We start from the raw sequence: 13605 nt of genomic DNA, 5'->3' as shown, positions 1-13605 counted from the left end.
ACCTTGGTGACATGACTAGCAACTTTAAAATTAATTTTAAAATTAAACCTGTCTTTGTGTCTTTTCCCCTTAAAACTGGTAAATATAATATTATCAAAGTTAAGCTTAGGAAAAATCACACATATAGCCCAAAACTCAAAATATGACAGAATGTTCATCAGTTTATTTTGGATGGATTATTTATATTATAAGAAATATTTTTCTTAAAAGCCAGGTAACAGCTCACTCTTTCACACCATAATTTTTTGTCCATTCACATTCTGTGTAATCTCAGCCTTTGTCTCTCTTTCTGCTCCGTGTACAGTTGTTTGTGTCTGTGTGTGTGTGTGTATGTGTGTGCTTAATAACACAGCCGAGACCAAAATGCATTTGAAATTGACATAACAAGTCTTAATTCTGCGTATAAGTACACACATGGTCGTTTGTCTTTGCCAAGAAATGTTCGGTAGGCTGAACTCCAAAAGGCCCATGAGATTTTATTTTCTGTTCCATTTGTGTGAATGTTTAGACAGTGAAAGCATTCGGCAGCCCATAGGCTATTTAACATGTCTCTTGACGTCACAAGGCAACTTTTGTGATATATATATATGCGCGCACTGCGGTTCTTAAGTTTCTGTCTTTTGCACATCAGACTGAAAAGCGGGATGGTAGCCAGGGTGGCCACAGACAACAGGAAATAAAATCCTATTTTATAGGTCAGGTATTTTGGGAATATGCCTGCGGCGCGCCACGTGCGTAATGACGAGTATGCCTCTAAATAGAAGAATTAAAGCGTCGAGGCTTTTGTGAAAGAAAAGAGAACATGTCAGAATAGTTTACCCTGAGGGGAGCTGTGGGAAAGGAATTACTCATTTCCCACACCAACGCCGGCACATCTGTGCGTCTATGTCACCACAGGACGGGTCTCCAAGTCCATGGATAAAAAGGAACAGAAGGCAGCAGAATGGTTGCTGTGGGAGCGAATAACGGAACCTACGGTAGTGACAACATGAGGTCGTCGTTCATGATAGATAATAGAGCCGGTGGCGGAGATCCCGGGGGCTCCACAGACATGATGATCTCGGAGGCTCTTGCGCCCCGGCTGCTGAAGATTGCGCAGGGCGCCGCAGAGGCTGCAGCAGCAGCGGCAGCAGCGACTTCTCCGTCCACCTCCAGTCAGCCGCAGGTCATGGAGACGAACGGGACCAGGTGCGGCGAGCAAATCCTGAGCTACGGCCGGGTGGAGAAAGTCCTGATCGGCGGGGTCCTCACGATGCTCACGCTGTCCACCATCTGTGGGAACTTACTGGTGGTCATCTCCGTGTGCTTCGTCAAGAAGCTGCGGCAGCCGTCTAACTATTTGATCGTTTCTCTGGCTGTGGCGGATCTGTCAGTAGCTCTGGCCGTGATGCCGTTCGTCAGTATCACTGACCTAATTGGCGGTCAGTGGATTTTCGGACAGTTCTTCTGTAACGTTTTTATCGCCATGGATGTGATGTGCTGCACCGCGTCCATCATGAGTCTGTGCGTAATCAGCATTGACAGGTGAGATAAACTTCTTCTACGCCTTGAACAAAGTGCTTTTTTATTCCTGAGCGCAGTTAAACAGTCTGCCAAACGATCATACACCATAAAGCTACATTATCATTATTTAGGCAGCTGTAAAACTTTCTATAAAATATTAATACTTATTTTTATATCATTGTTTTATTCATCTCATCGCAGTTCTGGAGCCAGACTCTCCACATTTAGAATTCTTCAGAAGGAGACACATTTTTATCCTTCTCCTATTCTTTAATCCCACGTTTGATAGTCTTACCAAAATCCCATTACACAGTCTAGTAAGGTGGTTTGTCTCTCAGTGTTTTTCAGACACTGAAACATGGGATTTGGGAGGTCAGAGCGTGGAGGCTCACAGCTCATTGTCTCGCTGCTCAAGGGCACTTTTACATTAAATTGGTGAGACAAAGTGGCTGCTGTGGGGATCGAACTAGTGATCTTTCGGTTTGTTTCTTTCTACAACCTGCCACCAGATTCCTTTTTCCATTTAAATGGAATAAAAGGGTCAGAATTGAAGCTGGAAGCATTCAGAATGAACATGCTGCAAATGACTGAAAAAAGGAAATTACTCTTACTAATAATTGATTTCTATATTTTTGGTGGCATCTATAGTTTTATTAGTTTAATCAGTTTAACAACATTATTAAATATTGTCTTGAATACCACACATGCCTGCATATCTGCTGTAGGTTGGTCCAGTATGAAATCCAGTGTGTGATACAAATATGAAATTATTTTTATTTCATTCATTTTTCCAGCGAGGGTTTTGAATGTGAATGTAAATAGGTTAATACTGTAGGTGTTTTCTGTGGTCAAACTGGCCAAATTTAACACCAGTTTCACACCTTGAGGCTGCATATGGAAACCACAGATTGTCGTTAATCCTTACTTAAGGGCACCTTGCTCAAGGTGGGGAGAGCATCACTGACTCAGGGTGGATTTAGGCACAAAAATAGCTCAGTGTGTTGAAATTGAAAAAAAGAACATATATTGGGTTAATTCTGTCTACCTTCTAATGAAATATATCATTTCGACATATCTTTCTCTGTAGGTATCTGGGCATCACCAAACCCCTGACGTATCCTGTTCGGCAGAACGGCTGCTGCATGGCTAAGATGGTCCTGTCAGTGTGGCTCCTCTCTGCCTCCATCACTCTCCCTCCTCTGTTCGGCTGGGCGCAGAATGTCAACGATGGCAGAGTCTGCCTCATCAGTCAGGACTTTGGATACACTGTCTACTCTACAGCTGTGGCGTTCTACATCCCCATGTCAGTGATGCTGATCATGTACTACAGGATCTACCGAGCGGCCAAACTCAGCGCTGCAAAGCACACCATCACCGGCTTCCCCAGGGAAGAGGACTACAGTGGAGGGGTGGCTGTTCGAGGGGGAAGAGGAGGGCAGGAGCTTCAGCAGCCAGCAGAGTCAGGAGAGGCAGGAAGTGTGAGGGGGGTGGGGGCTGAGCAGGAGGAGGAAGAGGAGGAGAGTTTGGACTGCGTGTCAGCGGCGTTGAAGCTCCAGCGTGAGGTGGAGGAGGAGTGCAGTACACGTGTCTCTCGCCTCCTCAAGACTGGTGAACACCATCAACGCCGGAAGAGGAAAAACCAGTCCATCTTCAAACGAGAGCAGAAGGCTGCGGCCACTCTGGGCATCGTGGTCGGCGCCTTCAGCTTCTGCTGGCTGCCTTTCTTCTTGGTGTCCACCGCCAGACCGTTTGTGTGCGGCGTGGAGTGCAGCTGTGTTCCCCTCTGGCTGGAGAGAACTCTGTTGTGGCTCGGGTATGCCAACTCCCTCATTAATCCCTTCATTTATGCTTTTTTCAACCGTGATCTGAGGACCACCTACAGTAACCTCCTGCGGTGCCGCTACAGGAACATCAATCGGAAGCTGTCGGCGGCTGGCATGCACGAGGCTCTGAAACTTGTGGAGAAGCCAGACACTGATGTGTAAAGCTGCGGGTCTGCCAATCAGTGGTGCTACAGAGACCAACATAGACAACTGCCAGAGAAAACATGCAGCAGGGCTCAGTCTGCGGCACAAGACCACCATGCTGCCAGACTGGTAGGATGATTGCTGAGGCATGATGAGGCAGGACACTGTGATTAAATGGATGCACACAAAGCCGCACAGAGGAAGCCTAATACTTTTTTTTTTTCCAGGGATGGAGAAAAATGGATGAAAAGTTTCACTTGCTGGTGATTAATTCAGACTGACTGAATAGTGGTTCACCACTACTAAACAATGATTGCCTCCATGGTGAAGTCCAACAATTGTAATGATGGTGCATTAAAAATGGTTTGATAACCTGCTGAACAGTCTTTTGCACATGGTATTACTAGAAAGTTTAGTGGAGCTACAGACTGACTTTGTACTCAGTTACCACCATGGATGGACATCTAGCCGGTGTCTTGTATGTTCAGTTTGAGACAAGAAAACCTGCCTTCACAAACACAAGTGGAGGAGTTCTTGGAGCTCAATTGGCCGACAAGGCTAGAAACACCAAATGTTTTCACTGCAATCTCTGTTCATCATGAGGACCCTGTTTTTCATTGCTTCTAAATTTTGAGTTTTGCTTCAGTGGACAAGCATGACAAAAAGTGGACAAGTTATGATTAAAACTCAAATGATATGTAAAAAAAAAAAAAAAATGTTGTACACAAGTCTGTTTGTGGGATAAACCTGATTTCAGAGATCAAAATGGCTCCCTCTGACTAACTGTTGTACCTGTATGAGTTTGTTCTAGAAAATGCATTTTTGTCATTATCACTATGTGTTGAATGTGCCAAAACATTCTCCTTTCCCCTAAACTCAAGTCATGACTTTCTTGAAAAACCTTTTATTGAACAATGTGTTTTGTAATCAGGCAGCTCACTTATGAACAAACAAACATTTTTAGGGAAAGAAGATAAAGACATATGACCATTTGGGACACTTTTTTTTGAATGTGCCTTTTCCTCAGTTACCATTAAGGGTTTCGGTTGCAGCACACAAGAGTCTCCTCTAAAACTATGCACCTCGTGTTTTAGATCAGACACAATGCGGATCATTCAGTTAAAGCCTTGTTGTGCATTAACATCACAGTTGAAGTAGCTCTTGAAACATGCAGTAAAACTCATGGAGGTGTGGATCATTGCTACCACCCTGAGCTTTAAGAATGGGCTACCTTTCTCTTAGTCATTCAGGGCCATTCTTACTTTCAGTGATACTGTCCCACTACAAATATATTTCTTTAGGTCTGCTATAGGGCTGCAACTAATACTTGGTTTGATTATCAGTTAGCCTTGATATTTCTTTAGATGAACAATTATTTGTTTAGTATCAGGTAATAGTAAAAATGCCCATCACAATGTCTCACTCAAAAGTGAAAATTACTTGTATGGTTTGACTAACAGCTCAAAACCCAACGATAATCAGTGTTACAGTGATAACAGACAAAACAAGCAAATCCTCACATTTGAGAGGTTCATACCTGCAAATGTTTGCTTGATAAATGACCTTAAGCCCTTGAAAACAAACCCTAAATATTCCTCTATATTAAATATTAATGAGTAAACAAGCATCAAACGGTTCATAAGGACTGTGTTGGTGTGGTTTGATCAAATCTGATTGACAGTGTTGGCAACATAAACAAACAACCCACCAGCTATTATCAGATTTGAATTCAAATGTTGCTTAACTCTGATTGGTGCATGGAAATATATGTCATCACCCTTTTCCAAATGAGAAAACAGTGAGAAGGACGCAAGGACGAAAACGCAAATTATTAAAACTTTGGCAAAAAATGTGCTCATCACTCATAAACTAATCGGGCTCATAAACAATTAATCAACTATTGAAATAGTTGTCAATCAATTACCAAATAATTAATCGACTACTCATTTAAGCACTAGTCAGCTACCAACATTAATTAGATATCTTCCAAGGTGTCCATTTTTAGGAACAAGCATATCTTGTACTTTTGGATACAAGAGGCGAAGAGAGAAGATAAAAGCAGGTATTTCATGGGTGTTTTCAAGCACCTCCCACAGAGATTAGGAGACTCAGCTTAGAGTTTCATTATTGTAAAGCACAGGTTCAGCTCCGGGGGATGTAAACTGGAGCAAAGGCAGGAAGAGAGCATACACTCTATATGCACATTAATATTTCAATTAATTTAATGTTAATGCCATCCTGTGTACAATAACAAGAGTAAGCTCTTACTGTAAGTACCCTGAATATGACAGCTGGGACATGCTGAGTCCTGTTTCTACAGTTATGTTTCTGTCAGCATTTAGCATTTTTAACATTGTTTTATTCCCCCCTCCCCAGAGATTAATAACAAAGAGATTTTAATTTTTAATAGTGCAATATTGTGTTCTCAAATTCTGCTAGGATATGGATTTGACTTTTTACTACCCTACCTGTATTAGTACATTCTGTGCCCTTGAAATGTGTCGTCATTAAGTTGAATTTGTACAGTAATTAATTGAGACGGAGCAACAGAGGGCAATTAGTCAGTCTGAGGTAAAATCTCTTTTACACTGTGAACACTGTAATTGCCGCCTTTATTCTCTTTCTAGTCATTAATTAAAGCTGCTCTGTGCAAGGTTTTTTAAAAAAAAAATGCAAAAATACACCCAGCTTCTGAGCCTTAATCACAAAGAGGGACTTTAACAGAGATGCTAGATTCACCCAGTTTGGGAAACTTAACATTCTGGTATTGGCTTTGATCACTGGTGCAAAATATTACCCTTACTGGAAGATACAAACTTCCAGAGAGGAACTGGACTCACAAATGTATTTTCTTTTACCCTTTTCATCTCATTTTGTATCAGTTTGGTTAATCTGATTGTGCAGGATATGTGGGTACAATAGTTCTTTTATTGTTTATGTTTTTATTTAAACGTGAACTGTTGTGGCCATGTGGGATCATCACCTTAGTGAATTTGCCTGAAGTCACCCAGGCTGATGTGGGTAAATAAAATCTTTTGCTGTCATAGTTCATGGTTCTGCACATTCATGCCTTCAGCCTTATAATTAAAGGAATTAGTTCACTTTGGAGGCTGTGAACTGAAAAGGTTGAGAACCACTGAACTGTACTCGTTCTGGGCTTGGTGCCGCCATGGCGCGACTCCACTTCCTGTCATTCCTGTCAAAGAATATACGGAGGGCGGCTGCCAGTGGAAATGAGCAGGGTGCACATGTTTCTAAAAGTGCAACAGTGTTAAACATCCACATCCACAAACTAATGGACAGCTGAGTCAGGTGCTACATTTATTCCAGGGGTGTGAACTCTTTTGTGGATGGAGCTGAAAAGCTGACGAACCAAGAGGGTAATGATCACAAAAGCAAAACTACAATTAAACCTTGTTTTATTGTATCTGACAGAGCACTTTATGGCATACAGAGGGCTTGATATTATTGTCCAGGTGCTGGCGGCATCGCTGAGAGGGGAAGAAGAAAGGTAACTTAAAGATAGAAGCATACCTAGCTGTGGCATTCAGTGGTTGTCAACTGCATCTCAGCCTCTGACACGTTGACAAGGTGTGACCGAATGGGCCCTCCAATTGAAAAGAGAAGAGGTAAAAGCCTTTCAACCTGCCTGCACTTTCCTGGGTGAACAGCCTCTAAAACACTCTGATGGCCACATAAATGTATCTGATCAAATTAGTCACCTTTACTGATAACAGCACCGAACTGAACAACGCCAGCTGCAGAGTGATCAATCTTGTTCAGGTTTCTCTCCTCCTTATCTGTTACCCAGTTATACATACACACATATTATTTTTGCACAGCTAAAAATCTCAATGAAGGTGCCGGACTTTGCTGCTAAGACATTTAAAGTGCAACTGGAAGGCCTTTGTCACAAAAATGATGTGACAATTTCCTCTCCCAGTGTGGTGGAGAAGCCATCCTGACCACATATTTCATTAATTATATAATCATTAGATGTTTGTTCTTTCTTAAGTCACAAAACATTTATTAGCTCACAACATTTCAGTCTGTCCAATCTGATGAAGGTCAGACAGACCGAAATGTTGTGAACTAATAAATATTCCAGCAGGAAATGAGACGTTGAGTGTTTTTCTCATTGTTTTCAAGTTGCACTTTCCTCCGAAGCACCCGTCACATTTTCAGTTGTGCAGAGATTTTTATTTTTTAGTCACAAAACACAAAATATTCAAGTTATTAGTAGAATATATAACAGTGGTTCTCAACCTGGGAATTGATACCAATGATAAATCTAAGGGGTCATGAGATAAGTAACAGGATAAGGAAGTAGAAAAAGCACATTTTGCTACATAAATTTGGGTTTATCTTCCCCGGAATTTGTTATAAACTTAGCTTTTTTCATGTGAAAGATAAAAAAGAAGTAAGGAAGGAGAAAGAAAAACAATCAGTCACAACTGGTAGTCGTATGTAGAGGTCACAGGTTAAAAAGTTTGGTAACCACTGATATACAGTTTCTAAGATGTGGAGATCCATCCAGAATATCATCCATTTGAAAAAAAGTGACTTACCGAAAAATGCTCAAAACATAATGAAAATGTTGGAGCTTTTAAAGGGTAATGAATAATATAAGACCTAAGAGGATAAAGTAGAAATATTGTTTTCATCCTGGATCTTCAGTATTTAAGATAAGTTGATAAACTAGAAGAAGAACTCTAGAAGTGTGAGATTAATGTTTGAAATTTAGATTTTTATTGAGAATGTCCTCATCATGAGCTGTTTTTGACCAGAGAGGCTGAACTGAACTATGTTGGAGTCCTGTTTCAGAGCATTTAATCACCTTTTTTTATATAGCAGTTGTAACAAAGAGGATGTTCTTTACCGGGATTATAAATACAACACTGATCCTGCAGGACCTTGTACTGTCAGCAGCATACAGCAGAGTTCACACAACAAGGAACAGTCCTCAGGGGGGCAATACTGCTTTTATATGCTGTTTACCAACACATGTCCTGTGTGAAGAATGCTGCACATATATTATGATAAAACAGCAGAGAGAAAAGGGAGGTGACTCCATTGCTCCCCGGTAATCACAACAGTTGGGCTTAACGAACCATAAAGCTTGGCTTTCCGTGCTTTATGGGGTTTATCTGCTCGGGTGCAATGCGTCTTGGACCAATCAAATAGCCAGATTCCTTGTATAATTATTGACAAATGATTTCCTGTGGACAAGACTGTAAAATATGTTGATGCTGCCGTCACGGTGAAACCTTGTTGTCCCAGTTGCAGAAAATATCATATTTTTACTTGAACAGCATTTTTTCCATGATCTTTCATGAGCATATGGCCCGTGAAAAATATTCAAATCCTAACCCTAAAGCTGAAAAATTCAGATAAATTAAACGTTTTCAAAAAACAACTGGGCTGTTATCACATTATAATTATGTGATACATTTTATGTTTTGAGGTCAAGCTGGTCTAACATCCACACTGTGGTGAATGGACAGCAGGCAATAATTCACGCTACAATAGAAGTATTTGATTGTCCAATGAAAAGGCTTCAGACCTTTTTCAAATGTAAATATATTTAACATATTTGTACAGATTTATAAGTGAGTGATGACAAGCAAATGTGGTGAAGTGACATTGGCTCAAACTAATCATTAAAGGGGACATCTCGTGCTTTTTGTGATTTTCTGTTATTTTTATACTGTTACGATGTTAAACATGGTCAAGCTGAAACTTGAGGTGAACATATGTAAAATGCTCCCTGCAAGTCAAAAGTCAGGGCTTCAACCTGCTCTGAACGCTCCGTTTGCAAAGTTACCTCTACTTCCTCCTCGTGATGACATCAGCTTGTTTGCACATGACCACAAACAGCCATCCGTTCTCTGTTACTAAGGTTGTTTCAATGTGTTGTTTGCATTGTCCACTCATATATTTTGGATCAAATTCTGTGCTCAAACATGTACGAATGTATTTGAGAAGAAACAATAGTTTATGTAGCCTCCAGAACAGAGTGGGCTTGTTTCAGACAAAGGTTGAACTGTACTCTTTTTGAACTGTAAATGATGCAAAGATATTCCAGTAGAGCCCCAGAATATAAATATAGTCCTGAAATGTGCATGTTATGTCCCCTTCAAACATACAGATATGAAACAGGTTTGATGTCTGTCAGTGTGAATACCGTCTTGGCTGTTCTGATGAGCACCTGAGGAGAGCACATACACAAGCTAATAGACAGCTGTCACCACACAGGCACACCATCTTTACATTTGTACAGAAGTAAATCACAATCTTGGGTTGTTATTTTCTAACTGTAAAATCATTTTTGTATAGAAATTTCATTCTAAAAAAAACTAAAACTTGTCCTCACTGTAACATCTGTATGCTAAACTCAGACCTTTAACAGAGACAACAAAACTCTGCTTTGACTTTTCATGATAGATCTTTGGCTTTGTGACTTTGTGACCAGAAAAAGTGAACGTTTTTGAAAAATGTTACTGTTTTCATCAGATATTAAATACTGCACTGCTTTGTGTAAAAATAAGACTTGAAACTGAAAAAAAAGCATTAGTTTTTTCTATTTCTGCAGCCCACGTCACTGCACTTTATTTGATTAAACAGAACCAAGAATAATACTGTTCAAGGCTGTTGTCAGCCTTTCTAAAAATATAAGCAAAGTGTCTGCCAAAAACCCTGTATACCCACTATATTACAACATTTATTAGTGATACTTTAAAGATGCAGACGGTATTAATTGAGTGCCTTGCTCTTGGACAGTTAGGATGATGTAGAAATTAACCTGAATCTGTCCTTTAGAAGACGGCTACCGCTGTCATTACAGCAGCTGTATTTGAAAACTTTGGCTGTCATGTTGTCATGTAGAGGATGTATGGCTATCCTGCAACCAGCACAGACATGTATACAAGATACACAGTAGTCAGCAGGAAAACTGAAACTGTGGGAGTTTTCTGCCTGACAAAAAGGACAGATGGCGTGCTGTTTGAATTTTGCAGATTGGAATTTTAGTTGTACAAATATTTATGCGAAGCAGAGCTGCACTCAAGGCAGAAATAATTAACAATCATGGGAAAAACTAACATATGATTAATTGGTTGAGTAAAACCTAAATGAGTGGAACCGAGGAAACAGTTTTACACATTTCTGATGTGAAGTAGTCAGTGAGGCCAAATGGCTAATACTGTTAACAACATAGTGAATTAGTCTGGAAATCATTTGAAACAGTCATGAAAATGAATAAAAATACATAATGACAATGACTTATTTTCGTGAATTTATGTTATACAGCATTTATGATGTTGAAATGTAAGCAGACTGTTTGCTAACGTGCTTATTAAATGGCTAATCAGCATAGAGGCTAACAGTACAACTGCTACTACAACCACACAATATACCATAATACACTATGTACTAATGTTAACAGGGCACTATTTTGGCAGGTAAACAGGAAGTTGAAATATATGTATGAAAAAGAAAATGATAAAAGACCCTGACATCAGTTAAACAGAAACATTAAGCTACAGTTCAGCTAAGCTAAGTTTTCTGAGATGTTCATGTAGCAGTCAAACTACTTTCCACCACTGTTTCACTTTGGCGGTGAGCTGCTTCACTATAGATCCTTTTAACGGCAGACATTTTGACTGGTGGGAAGTAGGAAATGCACAGGTGAAGTGAGTAACATTAATGATGGCTGTATTGCATTTGGGTGAGCCAGTTCCAGGGCTCCATATTTCGGTTACACGAAGAAGAAACGTGAGGCGCTGACAAAAGTACCTCACTCAAAAAAAGAGGGATTTCAGTTTGTATGTTGGCCTTTAAGTTCACCTCATTGTATAATTTGAAGAACATACACAAAACATGCTTAGTGTCTGTAATTTTTGCATAATTTGAAGCGTTTGAGTCACAACTATAAGGAAAATTAAAAAATTAAAAAAAAAAAAAAGACTGTAGGAAAAACGTCCCTTCGGTTAATACTGTTAGTCACTAGTGATAGCTTCTCTTATAGTTTCTTTTGTTTGGGGTTCATGGTGCCTTTGAAGGAGGTTTTGGGAACCATAATAATAATAATGATGATAATATACCTTTATTTACACTTGGAGAGAACACACTGAGGTACAGGAGTCCTGTTTTACAAGTGTTGAGTGAGTGAGTTTGCATCATAAAAACAGACAGCGTTAAATATATAAATAATACCTAGCAATAAAACATTAACATAGTCATAATAAGCATAGTACATCAGATATAAATATTCATCCAGGCATCAATGTATCATTCAAAAGCAACAAAGATATATGACATATATTAATAATGCCTTTAATGAGTTCTCTGAAAGTACTCAGAGATGCCAGAGTATTGAGCTTTAGGATATGTTGTAATGAGAATGGAGCAGCATGTCTGAAAGCTCAGTATCTACAGGTGGAAACTGTAACTGAAGCCAATAACTGTAACTGCAGAAGATAAGTGTTTGATAAGTTCCACATCTCCAGGTGAGAATAAGATAAAATGGTAACCTATCTCATAAGATCTTTGTAAATAAACAGGAGACAATGATAATCTCTTCTTAAACCCTGTTCTGTTCTGATAAATAGTGCAATGATGTGTAGTGTGAGTGTGTTTCCTCATATTCAGGAAGAAATTTCATTTGAACGATTTGCCATCGTGATATTCATGACTTGAATTCTTAGGTGGGCTCCGTCTTTCTATCATACTTTTGAATGTCAAGCACATCACTCACTTAACTTCCCATGTCAGAAACAAAAAATCAAACATCATCTTGCCGGGAGCGTGAGATTTAACATTTGACTCTGTAGGCAGCTGTGACCTATTAGCTGGCTCGCTGCCAGGTTGCAAAGTGCACTCTAAAAAAGTTTTTGTTTTTTTTTTTGGCTCCACCCACAGAGATTTCTGCCTCTAAAGCTTCTGAGAAATGTTTGTAAAACTTAAACTCATGTGGCTGAGACTTGAGTCTGTTTTTATATTTATTGATTAATTTATGTCCTGTTGAATCACAGTTATCAGTTTTGTAAACCTGTAAATTTATCCAATAAAAGCAGATCCCTCTTATGAGGTCTCTGTGAAACGTGATTAGTTTATGATAACAAATATGTGAGTACAACCATTTACACAGGTGAGATGATTTGTAATGTTTTGTGCTTGTTCACCATATAACAAACTGGGAAATTAAAGGAAATTCATTCAATGTTATTAAAAGAGCAGGCAGGCCTTATTATTTTCTCCTCTCAGTCTGACAGCTATGATCAATACATGTGTCTTTGCAAATACATCAATACTATTCATTTGTATGTGCCTGCCAAAACTGAATTGTCAACAAAAATACCTTATTTAGTCATTTCCCAACACACATCAAGATGTTATGGGAGAATTTTAGCCTAAATCATCATTTAAAAAATAAAAGATAAAATGTAATTTTGGTGCTGTATTGTTATTACTTTGTCCAATACTTTAAAATGTTTAGTGAAGATATTCATTGTTTCTTAAACCATGTAAATTATGCATATGTGTATATATAATAAAAAATGAATTAAAACATGTCTTATGGATCAAAATTTTAATTATGATGATAATTTAAAGGTACTAGATAAAGATTAAAATGTGCTTGTTTTAATCATTATTACTGATATAAGCAAAAAATTAGACATAAATAAACTAGATTTTCGTGTCTATTATTAAAGGACCTGCCAGTCAAATTACAGTAAGAGTGATGTGTTGTGCTTTACATTTTAGTGCTGATGTGACATTTTCATTTGCATTTGGATCACATATAATCCCTAAATAGTAGTAATAGTAGTAGTTAAATAATCATTTATGATTAAAAAAAAAAAAATACATGAACACTAGTGAGGAAAAAGCTTCTTTTTTATTTGCTAAACAATGTATTTAGAATTTTTGTCAAACAAATCTTACACTGGTGATCTCAACTGAAGCTTGTTTATGTGTATCTTTAATGTATAACATTTCCTCAAGTCTTTCTCAGAAAAGAACTAAGACTCAATCAGTGATCATATTGATTCTGTCGAAGATGAGACCTATTATGTGAAGATAACAAAACATTTTCCTCTGTCAGCAGTGATATGAATGAATCCCAGATACTATT

General features: G+C 38.8%; 1 protein-coding gene across 1 annotated transcript; it reads left to right on the top strand.

Annotated features, from left to right (window-relative positions):
* The first annotated feature begins 520 nt into the window (after positions 1 to 520).
* On the top strand, positions 521 to 4937 carry LOC121911361 (5-hydroxytryptamine receptor 7-like). Its single transcript, XM_042432750.1, has 2 exons — positions 521 to 1524; positions 2591 to 4937. Exons 1-2 carry the CDS (start codon positions 944 to 946, stop codon positions 3486 to 3488), a joined length of 1479 nt encoding a protein of 492 aa, XP_042288684.1. The 5' UTR covers positions 521 to 943; the 3' UTR covers positions 3489 to 4937.
* Positions 4938 to 13605: the final 8668 nt, after the last annotated feature.

This window comes from Thunnus maccoyii, chromosome 14 (genome assembly GCF_910596095.1).
Source record: "Thunnus maccoyii chromosome 14, fThuMac1.1, whole genome shotgun sequence".
NCBI classification, from domain to species: domain Eukaryota; kingdom Metazoa; phylum Chordata; class Actinopteri; order Scombriformes; family Scombridae; genus Thunnus; species Thunnus maccoyii.
This window is presented reverse-complemented; position numbering and strand designations above follow the sequence as displayed.